Source organism: Tachyglossus aculeatus, chromosome 4 (assembly GCF_015852505.1).
Source record: "Tachyglossus aculeatus isolate mTacAcu1 chromosome 4, mTacAcu1.pri, whole genome shotgun sequence".
NCBI lineage: Eukaryota > Metazoa > Chordata > Mammalia > Monotremata > Tachyglossidae > Tachyglossus > Tachyglossus aculeatus.
The window spans coordinates 45594076-45609666 of record NC_052069.1 but is presented as its reverse complement, the minus strand read 5'-3'; the positions used below and the strand labels follow the sequence as shown (position 1 = coordinate 45609666).

At 41.5% G+C, this 15591-nt stretch overlaps 1 protein-coding gene across 1 annotated transcript in view; it reads left to right on the top strand.

The window, feature by feature from the left end:
* Positions 1–12954, top strand: part of TGFBR3 (transforming growth factor beta receptor 3) — a 323588-nt gene extending 310634 nt beyond the window's left edge. The window contains exon 17 of the mRNA XM_038744742.1: positions 11581–12954. Within this exon, the coding sequence (XP_038600670.1) occupies positions 11581–11699 (119 nt within the window). The 3' untranslated portion in view covers positions 11700–12954. The remainder of the gene's footprint in view (positions 1–11580) is intronic.
* Positions 12955–15591: the final 2637 nt, after the last annotated feature.

Here is a 15591-nt window from a genome sequence, read left to right as displayed (position 1 = left end):
GATAAGAAGTTAGTAAGAGAGGAAAGACCATCTATCAATAATAGTCCTATGAGCATAACTATACACTTTGAATATTTTTATCTTGTTTTTGCTTACCAGATGTTTAGCATATTGAACTAATATAATTCTTGATAGTCCTTTTTCTCCCAACAGTGGTTGCTGACTCTCCATTTTGGTAGAGAAGCAGCCCTAAAGACATATGTTGTAGCTCAAACATCAGGAGAGAAATAACTTGAGCATGTTAACGGATAAGCATTGGTGTTTACAGAAAGGGAGATGCCGTTTACAATAATCAAAAGTCCAGAAGTTTACAATAGGGGTCCCACTGGGAAAGAAAGCGATTTTAAAACTGTATAAATATATTAGAGAATCCGTGCTGCATGCCCAAAGAGAAGGGTGATGCTCACTTCCCCTGTTGCTTAAGGGAAAGAAATAAGGTGAAAGAAGAGCAGGAAAGGGGGAGGAGAAAGTTCATTCCTCTTATGAAACACTGAATTGGTTCCTAACATGTGGAAACAATAGGCTGAACTCATCTCGATTATTTATACTCAAGGCACTTCCACCCCATCTCAGAGTTTCAGTGAGAGTTTATTGCTAGTTTTACCAAGAAAGATAAAATGCGTCCTTTCCAGGGTGAGGCTCACAAACCTGAAACCTCAGGTGATGCTCTTACTTCCCTGTGAAGAGTTCTTTGCTAGTGAACCTGGGAATTGAGCCTATTGTTCAGAGGAAATCACACAAGGTTTAATTAGCGCAGAGTTAGTAGGGCAAAGGGGGACAAATTCAACAAAAAGCATTGACTGGAGAGGGGAGAGACTAGAAGCAGGGAGTCCAGTGAGGAGTTTGATACAGTATTCTTCCTGGGATATCTCAGTTATCCAGTCCAACATGGTAGTTGTTTGGAAGGATAGGAAGGGGCAGATTTTGGATATATCGTGGAGGAAAAACAACAGGATTTGATGACAGATTGGGAGCCCCATGTGGGCAGGGACCGTATAAAGCCTGAATAACTTGTATTCATTCATTCATTCAATCGTATTTATTGAGTACTTACTGTGTGCAGAGCACTGTACTAAGCGCTTGGGAAGTACAAGTTGGCAACATATAGAGACGGTCCCTACCCAACAGTGGGCTCACAGTCTAGATGATCTACCCTAAGGCTTAGAGCAGAGCTTGACACATAGTAACTGCTTAATAAATACCATAAAAAAAAGAACTGGGAGTCAGGAGATCTGAGTTTTAAGCCCTGCTCTGTCACTTGCCTTCTTTGTGCCTCAGTTTCCTCATCTGTAAAATGAGGACCAAATTCCCGTCTGCCCTCGGCCTCAGACTGTGAGCCCCATGTGGGACAGGGACTGTGTCCAATCCAACTATCTTGTATCTACCCCCAAGTGCTTAATAAAAATACCACAATCATTATTATTATTCAAAGCAGGTACCAAATTGTAAAAATAACTCAGCTCTGGAAATTAAAAGGGAGCATCTGTGCATTGTAGACAAACCAAGTATTTAATCTTGTTAGTTTGCTTCTTTTATTGTTTTAAAGGGTTTTGCAGGACATCTTTCCAAAAGTCTGGAAGTTGAAAGGCCTATTTAATAGGAGCTGATTAAAATAAACTGACATAGCAACAAATTATATTTGGCAAATAGAGATCGGAAAGCAAATATTCAGACTTCCTGGGCAGGGTGAATAGTCTTGGCAGTTTTCCTAAGTGTGAATAGTCAAGCACATGTCCCTTTCAGAGGGGTGAAAGCTTGTTTACTGTCAATAGCTGAGACATGCCATCTTATTACCACTCCCCTCGAGCCAGAACATCAGGAGGCTGATGTGTTCAAGAACTGGGGTTGGTATTAACTATTTGTGCCACAGTCTTATAAAAATAAAGTATAGTTTGTGGGTACCCATGCATCAGGGTGAATCCAAAATATTTAAATAAATATGTCTACAAAGACAAAATGCCTGGTGAAGTTAGTAGGCTGTCCACATGTTTTGTTTTGTTGTCTGTCTCCCCCTTCCAGACCGTGAACCCGTTGTTGGGTAGGGACCGTCTCAAAATGTTGCCAACTTGTACTTCCCAAGCGCTAAGTACAGTGCTCTGCACACAGTAAGCGCTCAATAAATACGATTGAATGAGTGAATGAATAATGGGAGGTACTAGAATCTTCCATCTGGAGTCTAAAAATTACAGAAAATTGTCAAGTCTCTCAGTGTAGAGATTGATGATGTCAGAAGAGCCAAGATTTTCCTTTGGGGAAAAAGGGCATTCAAGGGCAAATTCAATTTCATTAGAAATCAGTGCCATCAAAACAAAAGTCTACAATCTCTTCCACCTTGCCTAAACCACACATTCACTCCTACTTAATGGGCAGAAGATGCTTTAGCGGAAAGCTTCTGAAAAAGAGGAACAAAAACACAGCAGTGTGGCTTCCTCAACTTCCAGGGAGGCTGAGCCAACCGTTCTTGTCACTTTCTTCCTCAGGAGAAAAGGTATTTGGCATAAACAAAGCCCGGACTAAATATACAGAGATCATACTGAGGTGCTATGATGGATGCAGAAATATGTGAAGTTTGTAAAATGGGTGACAGTGAGACTGGAATAGTCCCGGAGAGGCAAGACGTTTGGGCCTGTTCTACATTTTGCAGAACGGCTTTCTTTTTTGGCAGCAGGGTTGAGGGGCCCTAGAAAGGGGTTGGTAGCACTGTTCCTGGGATACCAAAACAGCCGCTTTAATGCCTTTGGTTATTCTATTTAATTAACGTTTTCGATGTGCCAAGCACTGTGCTGAGCTCTACCGTAGATACAAGATAATCCCATCCAGACACATGGTTTTAATAGCACGGGGCCTGGGTGGCTTGTTTATGACTTAGATAAGACCGTTAGCACCAGAAAAAAAGGAAATGTTTTCCTAAATCCAGTTTAGAGGGACCAATTGGAACAAAAGGGTGCTTATGCAAATATATGAAACCCTCTAATTCTTCAAATTAACTGCAACTGGTAATATTTGATTTACTCCTTTGTGCATGCAGGGATTTCTAATTGAAGTATTGAATGGTATACAGCTTTTCTTTGGGAAAATATCGTCAGCACTAAATGCAAACCATGTGTGTAACCCAGTTTCCTCCCTCTAACATTTTGTACATTTGGCAAGAATAGTGTTTTTTAACTGTGCCTTACAATAGCGAGGTGTAGCCAAGCCAACCCGCTCACTTCGCTCCCCCTAACGCCAGCCTATTCTCTGTACCTTGATCTCACCTGTTCCATCGCCAGCCCCTTATCCGCATCCTCTCTCTGTCCTGAAGCTCCTTCCCATTTTATATCTAGCAGACCTCCACTCTCCCCATCTTCAAAAGCCTCCAAAAATCCCACTTAATCATATTCCCCCACTCGCCCTCTTTACATCGCCAGTGCACTCGGAGGCTCTGTTCCCCTTCAATACTTGCTATTCACCCCACCCTCAGCAGCACAGCACTTATGTATATATCCTTATATTCTACCATTTCCCCTCTCTGTAATTTTAGTTTGTCTGTCTTCCCTTCTAAACTGTAAGTTCTTTTATTTTTTTAATTGTAGTTGTTAAGCACTTACTATGTGCCAAACACTTTTCTAAGGGCTGGGGTAGATACACGTTAATTAGGCTGGACACGGTCCCTGTCCTGCTTGGGGCTCACAGTTGAAGTGGGAAAGAGAATAGGAGAACTGAGGCCCAGAGAAGTTATGTGACTTGTCCAAGGTCACACAGCAAGTAGTTGGAAGAGCTGGGATTAGAACCCACGTCTTATGGCTCCCAGGCTCCTGCTCTTTCCACTAGGCTATGCTGCTTCTCAAGTTCTTTGTGAGCAGGGATTGTGTCTGTCAAACCTATCGTACTTCCTCAAGTGTTTAGTACAGTGCTCTGCATACAGTAAACACTCAATAAATGCCATTGATTGATTGAAAGCAGTGCCTTCTAGAATTTTGGTATTTAAGAAAGAGCAATCAATCACTCAGTGGTATTTCCTGAGCACTTACTAAGCGCAGAGCACTGTAACTAAGCACTTGGGAGAGTACAATACAACAGAGTTGGTAGACACATTCCCTGCCCACAGTGAGTTTACGGTCTAGAAGGGGAGACAGATATTAATCTGAATAACTTATAGTTTATGATGTATAGATTTGTTCATAAGTGCTGTGGGGCTTAGGATGGGGTGGCTACCAAATGTCCAAAGTACACAGATCCAAGTGCAGAGGTGACATGGAAAGGAGGAGGCAGGGAAAAGATAGCATAATCAGGGAAGACCTCTTGGAAGACATGACCTTAATAAGGCTTTGAAGATGGGGAGAGCGGTGGTGTGACATATATGGAGGGGGGAGATAGTTCCAAGCCAAAAGGAGGATGTGGGAAAGGGGTTGGTGGTGAGATAGATGAGCTGGGGGCCTAATTAGTGAGCTGGAACTAGAGAAGCTAAGTGTGCAGGATGTACCTTAGCAGGTCGGCAAGCTAAGATAGGTGGGGCAAGTTGATTGAGTACTTTAAAGCCAATGGTAAGGAGTCTCTTTTTGATGTGGAGGTGTGGATGGATAACCACTGGTGATTCTTGAAGAGTAGGGAGATGTGGACTAAAATTGTTTTAGAAAAATGATCTGGGCATCAGAGTGAAGCGTAGGCCGGAGTGGGGAGAGATAAGGAGGCTGGGGAGGAGGCTGATGCAGTAGTCAAGGTGGGATAGGATAATTAATTAATTAATTAATAATGGCATTTATTAAGTGCTTACTATGTGCAAAGCACTGTTCTAATAATAATAATAATGATATTGATGGCATTTATTAAGCGCTTACTATGTGCAAAGCACTGTTCTAAGCGCTGGGGAGGTTACAAGGTGATCAGGTTGTCCCACGGGGGGCTCACAGTCTGAATCCCCATTTTACAGATGAGGTAACTGAGGCACAGAGAAGTGAAGCCACTTGCTCAAAGTCACACAGCTGACAATTGGCGGAGCAGGGATTTGAACCCATGACCTCTGACTCCAAAGCCTGGGCTCTTTCCACTGAGCCACGCTGCTGCTCTAAGTGTTTGGATCAATGTAGTAGAAGTTTGGATGTAAAGGAAGGGGTGGATTTTAGTGATGTTGTGAAGATAGAACAGACAAGAGTTTGGTGACAGATTGAATATGTGTGTTGAAAGAGAGAGGAGTCTGGGACAATGCTAAGTTTGAGGGCTTGTGAGACATTTTTTACAGGGCGAGGACAGTGTTTGAGAAGATGTTCACCGGTGGGAGGGATGCAAGGTGATCAGGTTGTCCCACGGGGGGCTCACAGTCTTCATCCCCAATTTCCAGATGAGGTCACTGAGGCCCAGAGAAGTGAAGTGACTTGCCCAAAGCCCCACAGCAAAGTGATGGCCTGATACCTGTCCACATGTCCCCTTCTAGACTGTGAGCCCACTGTTGGGTAGGGACCGTCTCTATATGTTGCAAACCTGTACTTCCCAAGTGCTTAGTCCAGTGCTCTGCACACAGTAAGCGCTCAATAAATACGATTGAATGAATGAATGTTTTGTTTTGTTGTCCGTCTGCCCCTTCTAGACTGTGAGCCCGTTAGTGGTTAGGGATCATTTCTACAAGTTGCCAGCTTGTACTTCCCAAGCGCTAAGTACAGTGCTCTGCAAACAGTAAGCGCTCAATAAATATGATTGAATGAATGAACGAATGAAGATGAGGAGTTTTGTTTTAGACATGTTTAGTTTGAAGTGTCGACAGGATATCCAGGTAGAGATGTTCTGAAGTCAGGGGGAGACGTGAGATTATGGGGAAAGAGAAAGGCCAGGGCTGGAGATGTAGTTTGGGGAGTCATCAGCGTACAGATGGTAGTTGAAACCATGGGAGCGAAGGAGTTCTCCAAGATAGTGGGTGTCGATGGAGAATAGAAGGGGACCCAAAACTGACACTTGAGGGACCCCCGCTCCCAGAGGGTAGGAGGCAGAAGAGATTGAGAAGAAGTAGCCAGCCCTTTTGTGTCAACCTTGCATTTGGGTTTGCATCCTTTATTCATCCCCTCCCTCAGCTTCAAGATACTTAAGTAGATATCTGTAGTTTCATTTATTTATATTAACGTCTGTCATTCATTCATTCATTCAGTTGTATTTATTGAGCTCTTACTGTGTGCAGAACACTGTACTAAACGCTTGGGAAGTACAAGTTGGCAATGTATAAAGACAGTCCCTACCCAACAACGGGCTCACAGTCTAGAAGGGGAAGACAGACAACAACAAAAAAAACAACCACCAAAACATGTAGAAAGGTGTCAGAGTCGTCAGAACAAATAGAATTAAAGCCTCCCCTTTTAGACTGTAAGGTCATTTTGGGCAAGGAATGTGTCTACCAACCCTGCTATATAATAATAATTATGGTATTTGTTAAGGGCTTACTAAGTGCTTGGCACTTTACTAAGTGCTGGGGTGGATACAAACAAATCAGGTTGGACACAGTCCCTGTCCCACGTGGGGCTCACCGTCTCAATCCCCATTTTCCAGATGAGGGAACTGAGGTACAGAGAAGTGACATGACTTGCCCAAGTTCACCCAGCAGACACGTGGCAGAGCTGGGCTTAGAACCAGTGGCTTTCTGATTCTCAGGCTGATGCTCTAGGCACTATTCAACACTGCCTCTCTCCCCTTAGTACAGTGCCCAGAATACAGTAAACACTCAGTAGATTTGATTAATTGATTGTTTGATTGATAGGAGTAGGACCAAGAATGCTAAATTCCGTGTGGACTACTGTATCAGCTTCCTCACACTAGCCACCGTGCCTCCAGCCTAAGCCCAGAGAAGCAGCGTGGCTCAGTGGAAAGAGCCCGGGCTTTGGAGTCAGAGGTCATGGGTTCAAATCCCAGCTCCGCCAATCGTCAGCTGTGTGACTTTGGGCAAGTCACTTAACTTCTCTGTGCCTTAGTTACCTCATCTGTAAAATGGGGATGAAGACTGTGAGCCCCCCGTGGGACAACCTGTTCATGTTGTAACTTCTCCAGCGCTTGGAACAGTGCTTTGCATGTAGTAAGTGCTTAATAAATGCCATCATTATTTATTATTTGCCACCTGGATTATTATTATTATTGTACTTAAGTACTATGTGCCCAATACTTTACTAAGTACTGGAATAGATTCAAGATTATCAGGTTCCACATGGGAGAATGGGCATTGAATCCCTATTTTGCTGGCGAGGGAAATGAGGCAAAGAGAAGTTAAGTGACTTGCCCGAGATCACACAGCAGGAAAGTTATGGAGTTATTCTTAAAAATCATTCTGTGCACATCTCCCCACTTCCCAAAAAACCTCCAATGGCTGCCCACCCATCTCTGCATCAAACAAAAAAATTCCTCACCGTCGGCTTCAAGGAACTCAGTCAGGTCACTTCCTTGTACTTATCCTAGCTCCTTTCCCACTAGAACCCTGCACATTTTGCTCCTTTGATTCACTCACTGTGGTTCAATCTTATCTCTCTCTCTTTCCACCCCTTCTGAGTCCCTCCTGGAACTCTCTCCCCCTTCATTACCAACTAACCACCACTATCCTGTCTTCAAGTTCCTACTAAAATCACATCTGTTCCAGGAAGTCTTCACTGACTAATCTTTCATTTCCACATCCTATTCCCCTTCCGTCTGCTACACCATTGTGCCCAAGTCTATATCTCCTATTCACTTCATTCTTTCATTCAATCAATCGTATTTAGTGAGCGCTACTAAGTGCAGAGCACTGTACTAATCACTCACCCCTCATCCCCCAACAGCTCATACTCTATTGCCTCCCCTACCTCTAATTTATTTTAATGTCTGCCTCCCCTACTAGATTATAAGCTTCTTGAGGGCAGGGATCATGTTTACCTACTCTGACGTACTCTCCAGGCATTCAGTACAATCATCATCATCCTCATCAATCGCATTTATTGAGCGCTTACTGTGTGCAGAGCACTGCACTAAGCGCTTGGGAAGTACAAGTTGGCAACATATAGAGACAGTCCCTACCCAACAGTGGGCTCACAGTCTAAAAGGGGGAGACAGAGAACAAAACCAAACATACTAACAAAATAAAATAAATAGAATAGATATGTACAAGTAAAATAAATAAATAGAGTAACAAATATGTACAAACATATTAACCACGCCCTCCTACCTTACCTGGCTGATTGGCAGCGTGGCTCAGTTTAAAGAGCCCGGGTTTTGGAGTCAGAGGTTCAAATCCCGGCTCCACCAATTGTCAGCTGTGTGACTTTGGGCAAGTCACTTAACTTCTCTGGGCCTCTGTTACCTCATCTGTAAAATGGGGATTAAGCCTATGAGCCCCCCGTGGGACAACCTGATCATCTTGTAACCTCCCCAGCGCTTAGAACAGTGCTTGGCACATAGTAAGCACTTAATAAATACCATCATTATTATTATTATTATTACAGCCCAACCCACGCACTTCACTCCTCTAATGCCAACCTATATACTATATTTCAATCACGTCCATCTCGCTGCCATTCCTTTGCCCGTGTCCTGCCTTTGGCCCGGAAGTCCCTACCCCTTTATATCCGACAGACAATCCATCTGCCCACCTTCAAAACCCTCCGAAAATCACATCTCCTCCAAGAGACCATCCCTAAGCCCTCATTTCTTCTATTCCCTCTCCCTTCTGAGTCACCTGTTCATTTGGATTGGTTCCCTTTAAGCATTTGATAGTCACACCACCCTAGGCCTCACACAACTTCTGTGCATATCTGTATTTTATTTTAAAGCCTTTCTCCCCTTCCAGACGCCTTGTGGGCCGGAAATATGTTCATTCATTCAATCGTATTTATTGAGCGCTTACTGTGTGCGGAGCACTGGACTAAGCGCTTGGGAAGTACAAGTTGGCAACACATAGAGTTGGTCCCTACCCAACAGTGGGCTCACAGTCTAGATGGTAAATATGTCTACCAACTCTGTTGCATTGAACTCTCCCCATGTGCTTAGCACAGTGCTGTGCGTATAGGAAGTGCTCAAATCCCCTGAGTGATTGATTGATTACTGATTTGTTGAGATTTATTGAGATCTATCACTGCCCCTCACAACCATAAAGAAGACTGTGAGCCCGTTGTTGGGTAGGGACCATCTCTATATCATCATCATCAATCGTATTTATTTAGCGCTTACTGTGTGCAGAGCACTGTACTAAGCACTTGGGAAGTACAAGTTGGCAACAAATAGAGACGGTCCCTACCCAGCAGTGGGCTCACAGTCTAAAAGGGGGATACAGAGAACAAAACCAAACATACTAACAAAATAAAATAAATAGAATAGATATGTACAAGTAAAATAAATAAAATAAATAAAGTAAAATAAAAGTAAAATAAATAAAGAGTAATAAATATGTAATATAATATATGTTGCCAACCTGTACTTCCCAAGCGCTTAGTACAGTGCTCTGCACACAGTAAGCGCTCAATAAATACGATTGAATGAATGAAAAGCAGCCATGTCTCAGTGGATCGAGCTTGGGCCTGAGAGTCAGAAGGACCTGGGTTCTAATCCTTGCTCCACCACATGTCTGCTGTGTGACCTTGGGCAACTCACTTTACTTCTCCGGGCCTCAGTTACCTCATCTGTAAAATGGAGATTAAGTGAGTGAATGCCTTGTGAGTCAGGGACTGCATCCTACCTGATTAACCTGTATCTATCCCGGCGCTTAGAACAATGTTTGGCACATAGTAAGTGCTTAACAAATACCATAACTGTTATGTTATATATAATACATATATATAAAGAAGCAACCATAACCACAACCATCAAGAAGCAGTGTGGCTCAGTGGAAAGTCAGGGGTTCAAATCCTGGCTCTGCCACTTGTCAGCTGTGTGACTTTGGGCAAGTCACTTGACTTCTCTGTGCCTCTGTTACCTCATCTGGAAAATGGGGATTAAGACAGCCCCATGGGGGACAACCTGATTACCTTGCATCCCCCCAGCGCTTAGAACAGTGCTTGGCACATAGTAAGTGTTTAACAAATGCCATCATTATTATTATTATATTACTAATGCTATAATTATTATATTATATATATATAATTGTAATAATAAAAATATATAATAGTATCTGTTAAGGGCTTACTACCACGTTATGTAACACAGGGGGAAAAAAAGAAAAGCAGCAATATTTTCACACATCAATGAGACTTAAAATTATCCAATTGAGTTCCTGTTTCCAGGTGACATTCCAGTAGCCTCTGTTCAGAGACAGAAATAAGTGTCCAAGTGCTTATTACAGTGCTCTGCACCCAGTAAGCATTCAATAAATACGCTCGATTGACTGACTGTAAGAAATGCCCAGTTGAGGTACAAGAAGTAGAGTGGCTCAGTGGACAGAGCCCAGGCTTTGGAGTCAGAGGTTCTAATCCTGGCTCCGCCAATTGTCTTTGGGCAGGTCACATAACTTCTCTGTGCCTCAGTTCACCCATCTATAAAATGGGGATGAAGACTGTGAATCCCCATGGGACAACCTGATCACCTTGTAACCTCCCCAGTGCTTAGAACAGTGCATTGCACATAGTAAGCGCTTAATAAATGCCATTATTATTATTATTATTATATTACAAATGCTATAAGTATTATATGTAAGCAGCATGGCTCAGTGGAAAGAGGACAGGCTTTGGAGTCAGAGGTCAGGGGTTCAAATCCCGGCTCCACCAATTGTCAGCTGTGTGACTTTGGGCAAGTCACTTCACTTCTCTGGGCCTTGGTTACCTCATCTGTATAATGGGGATGAAGACTGTGAGTCCCCGTGGGACAACCTGATCACCTTGTAACCTCCCCAGCGCTTAGAACAGTGCTTTGCACATAGTAAGCACTTAACAAATGCCATCATTATTATTATATTACAAATGCTGTAAGTATAGATATAATGGTATTTGTTAAGTGCTTACTACCGTGTTATATAACCCAGGGGAAAAAAGGAAAAGCAGCAATATTTTTACACAATGATACTTAATTATCCAATTGAGTTTGTGTCTCCAGGTGACATTCCAGTAATAATAATAATAATAATAATGGCATTTATTAAGCACTTACTATGTGCAAAGCACTATTCTAAGTGCTGGGGAGGATACAGAGTGATCAGGTTGTCCCATGCGGGGCTCACAGTCTTAATTTGCATTTTACAGATGAGGTAACTGAGCCCAGAGAAGTGAAGAGACTTGCCCGAAGTCACACAGCTGCCAAGTGGCGGAACTGGGATTTGAACCCATGACCTCTGACTCCAAAGCCCGGGCTCTTTCCACTGAGCCACGCTGCTTCTAGCCTCTGTTCAGAGACAGAAATGTGTCCAAGCACTTATTGCAGCGCTGTGCACCCAGTAAGCATTCGATAAATATGCTTGTTTGACTGACCATAAGAAATGCTCAGTCGAGGTACAATCAATCAATCAATCGTATTTATTGAGCACTTACTGTGTGCAGAGCACTGTACTAAGCGCTTGGGAAGTACAAGTTGGCAACATATAGAGACAATCCCTACCCAACAGTGGGTTCACAGTCGAAAAATGCTCTTGCAGGGGGAGTCACGTATATTTTTCCCTTCCTCTTTTATGCTTCCCAGGAGAGACAGCGGGAAGACAGCCGGTCCCTACAACACCCCCAGCCTCTGAGAACAGCAGCGCTGCGCACAGCATCGGCAGTACACAGAGTACTCCCTGCTCCAGCAGCAGTACGGCTTAAATCCAGGGAGAGATGAAGCCAAGGCACCGGGAAGGAGGGCGGTCGTCCAAAGGGGCCTGTTTGTTGCTGTTCGCTGTCTGAACTTGGACAGATTAATTCGATTCATTTTGAAAGCTGAGAAGGGATTTTGCTATTAAAAGTCACCTGATTTCTTCTTCTTTCCTCCCCACCCCCCCCCCCCCGGTCTTTGGACCGCTCTTTAACACGTTAGGATACGTGTGACAAAGCTACTAGTTCAAATCCCACAACCCTCACAGGGCCGGTGGGTTCTCAATGTGAAACACATGCCAGTTTTTAAAATGCTGCTTTGTCCAAATACATACGTCCATAATTGGGGTTCATGACCTTTTCCCCCGATTCACAGAGTTCATAGGGCTTATTTTAGCTAAATGAATCGACTTGTATGTGTTTTCTAAGAAAGTCTCCACACGTGATCCAAGATGTTTCAAACTCCGAAGTAATTAGTTGAGGAAGGTTTAATTAACTTTGTATCCATTTAGCCACATCCAGTTTAGACCTTTGAGTGAGCTTGATTGCTACAGCCTGATTTCTGCTTTTATATTACACATGCAGTTTGAGATATGTTTGATTAATGATGGCTGCTTTTGTAAATTACACTGACATATGGAAGCAACATTCCTTTATGTGTGCAACAAACCCCAAACTCCAGTCACCTTATCAATTTTCTGTTTCTTTACACACATATACACACACAAACACACACACACACAATACAAAGATGTCTTAATGCAAATATTACATGTCTCCCTCACTTTCTCTGAGCACATGTGAATAGAATATGGCCATATGTTGTAGTTTTTGCACATTTCTGATATTTAGTATAGAGTACAGTAGCTTATTAAAGGCAGTAGAATTTGGCATGGTCATATGAATTCAGAACTTGGTCCGTGGCAAACACACACAGACTCACATTTATATACTTGCAGATATACAGTGTGTAATCCAGTACATGTGTTTTTAAATTGTGGCAACGAAAATTTACTTTCAGACTCTAGAAAATATCCTGGATCTTACTTTGTGTGTGTGTCAGGGGCTTAGGATACACCAAAAGGAATCAACCCTTTTTATAAAAGTGCTTAGTAAGTGCTCAATAAATACCAATGATGATGATCGATGGTGATAAAAACAAAAGCTAAAGAGGCAAATTCCCAGTGATATATATATATTGAATTGCTGGTAGTTATTTGAATGTTATAATTGATTCTACCAGAAGTAGTGTAGGAACGAGGAAAAGATACCCTTTTGACCATTTTTAACTTGTGCCTTAAGAATTTACTAAACCTTATGTTTTTAAAAAAGAGAGAATAAGGTGAATTTCATTAAATGAAATACCTTCAGTTCTCCCATAATGTGGATTTTCATCTTTTGGATTGAAAACAGTTGGAAAATTTGGGAACGTTCTTCCAATAACACACAGCCGTCTGGATAGAACTTGATGGTGGTATTGTAAGAACCATGTGTGCAGACTTGTGGTGTGGTAGTTATAACTGATTCTACCAGAAGTAGTGTAGAAATGAGGATAAGATACGCTTTTGACCATTTTTAACTTGTGCCTTAAGAATTTACTAAACCTTATTTTTTTAAAAAAGAGAGAATAAGGTGAATTTCATTAAATGAAATACCATCAGTTCTCCCATAATGTGGATTTTCATCTTTTGGATTGAAAACAGTTGGAAAATTTGGGAACGTCCTTCCAATAGCACACAGCCGTCTGGATAGAACTCGATGGTGGTATTGTAAGAACCATGTGTGCAGACTTGTGGTGTGGTAGTTATAACTGATTCTACCAGAAGTAGTGTAGAAACGAGGAAAAGATACCCTTTTGACCATTTTTAACTTGTGCCTTAAGAATTTACTAAACCTTATTTTTTTAAAAAAGAGAGAATAAGGTGAATTTCATTAAATGAAATACCATCAGTTCTCCCATAATGTGGATTTTCATCTTTTGGATTGAAAACAGTTGGAAAATTTGGGAACGTCCTTCCAATAGCACACAGCCGTCTGGATAGAACTCGATGGTGGTATTGTAAGAATCATGTGTGCAGACTTGTGGTGTGGTAGTTATAACTGATTCTACCAGAAGTAGTGTAGAAACGAGGAAAAGATACCCTTTTGACCATTTTTAACTTGTGCCTTAAGAATTTACTAAACCTTATTTTTTTAAAAAAGAGAGAATAAGGTGAATTTCATTAAATGAAATACCATCAGTTCTCCCATAATGTGGATTTTCATCTTTTGGATTGAAAACAGTTGGAAAATTTGGGAACGTTCTTCCAATAGCACACAGCCGTCTGGATAGAACTCGATGGTGGTATTGTAAGAACCATGTGTGCAGACTTGTGTAAATCAGAGCATGCGTAATACAATGCAAGGACTCTTTAAACGTGGAGGTTCTTTGAAAATATAACCCCCACATTGTAGGAGGACTATTAATTTATCACTCTGCAACTGACAGAGGAACCTCTGTTAAAGAAAATAATAATCAAAGAGGAAAATTTTACATGCACCACCCTCAACTCCCATAGAAACTATTCAAAATGGCTCTGGTGGACAAGGCCACTTTTCACTCTATAAAGTACTCATTTCATCGAAAAAATAAGGGGTGCTGTAATGACAGGGTATCTGCGAACAGAATTTAGTCCATCCTCTAAGGGAGTAATACTAAGGATCTAAATAACTCCCAACCCCAAGTGGAGTAGAAAACTGGCCATAGAGGGCCAAATTGGATAATTCCAGCTTCTCACACTTTCCTCTCTTCTCTCCCCACCTCCACCATCTGAAGGCCAGAAAGAACTACTAACCTGAAATTTTATGGAAAATCGTGGCCACGTAAACCTGACCAAAGTGTGGGTGAAAGGAGAATTTAATCTTTGAATAATTGTTCTAACACGTGGGAATTGAAAATATGCTACCTGTGTTTGAAAAATAATGCGCTTTGCCTAACCTTCAGCAGAATGTATTGTGTAAGCATAGTCTATGTATAAAAAAAAATCTTTAAAGATGTCTTCAAAGAAGACTAGAGTCTTTAAGTCACTTATAGCTATATTTTACTACATAAAATTTGTGTATAAAGATATTTAAGTGTTTGAGAAATGTAAGTTACTCAGTATGAAATGTTAAATTTCAGTTACTGTGAATTGTTTGTCAATACTTTCTTTTAACCCTTTCCTCTTTAAAAGTATCGTCAATATTTTCATTGGAAGTATTGAAAAATCAGTTTCTTCAATGGACAGGGTTAAAACCTCCTGTAAGATTTTTAAATGTATATTTTTGAGAGAAATATGCTGCATTATCAATGACTATCAGTAACTGACTCTATTTTTAACAAAGTTTATCTACAGAATTACCACCAAAAGTTTCTATGTATAAAAAGGTAAAAATTTGAATTTTGAGATTATATTCAAGGTACTTTGGTATCACTCACTGTAAAAAGTCTGAGCTAACAGAGCATTACCATATCACATTAAATTGGATGCCATCAGATATGTCTGAGCTATTTTGGTCTGTAAACATTTATTAAAAAAGATTTTTTCTAAGCAGGCATTCTCACTCTGAGAATTTTCAGGTCTTTCGTAGCAGCATTTCAGACTGCTTCCATTTAAAAATTGTGATATAAGTAGAGGCCCTAACTTTGTAACAGCCATTCATATTTACTCCAAGTTTCTTTAAGACTATTGGGTGTGGTTTATATCATTTGGACATTTTCTTCTGCAAAGTCTTGCGCTTATGTCTGCTGAACTGTGAGCAGGGGCCGTTTCTCACTTGTAAGAGACATTGGTTGAAATGCTTATAAAGCCCAAAGGCAGAACTCCTATTAAGTTCCAACTATGCAAGAGGAGGTCTTCATCCTTGGGTTTAAACCTCTCTGTTA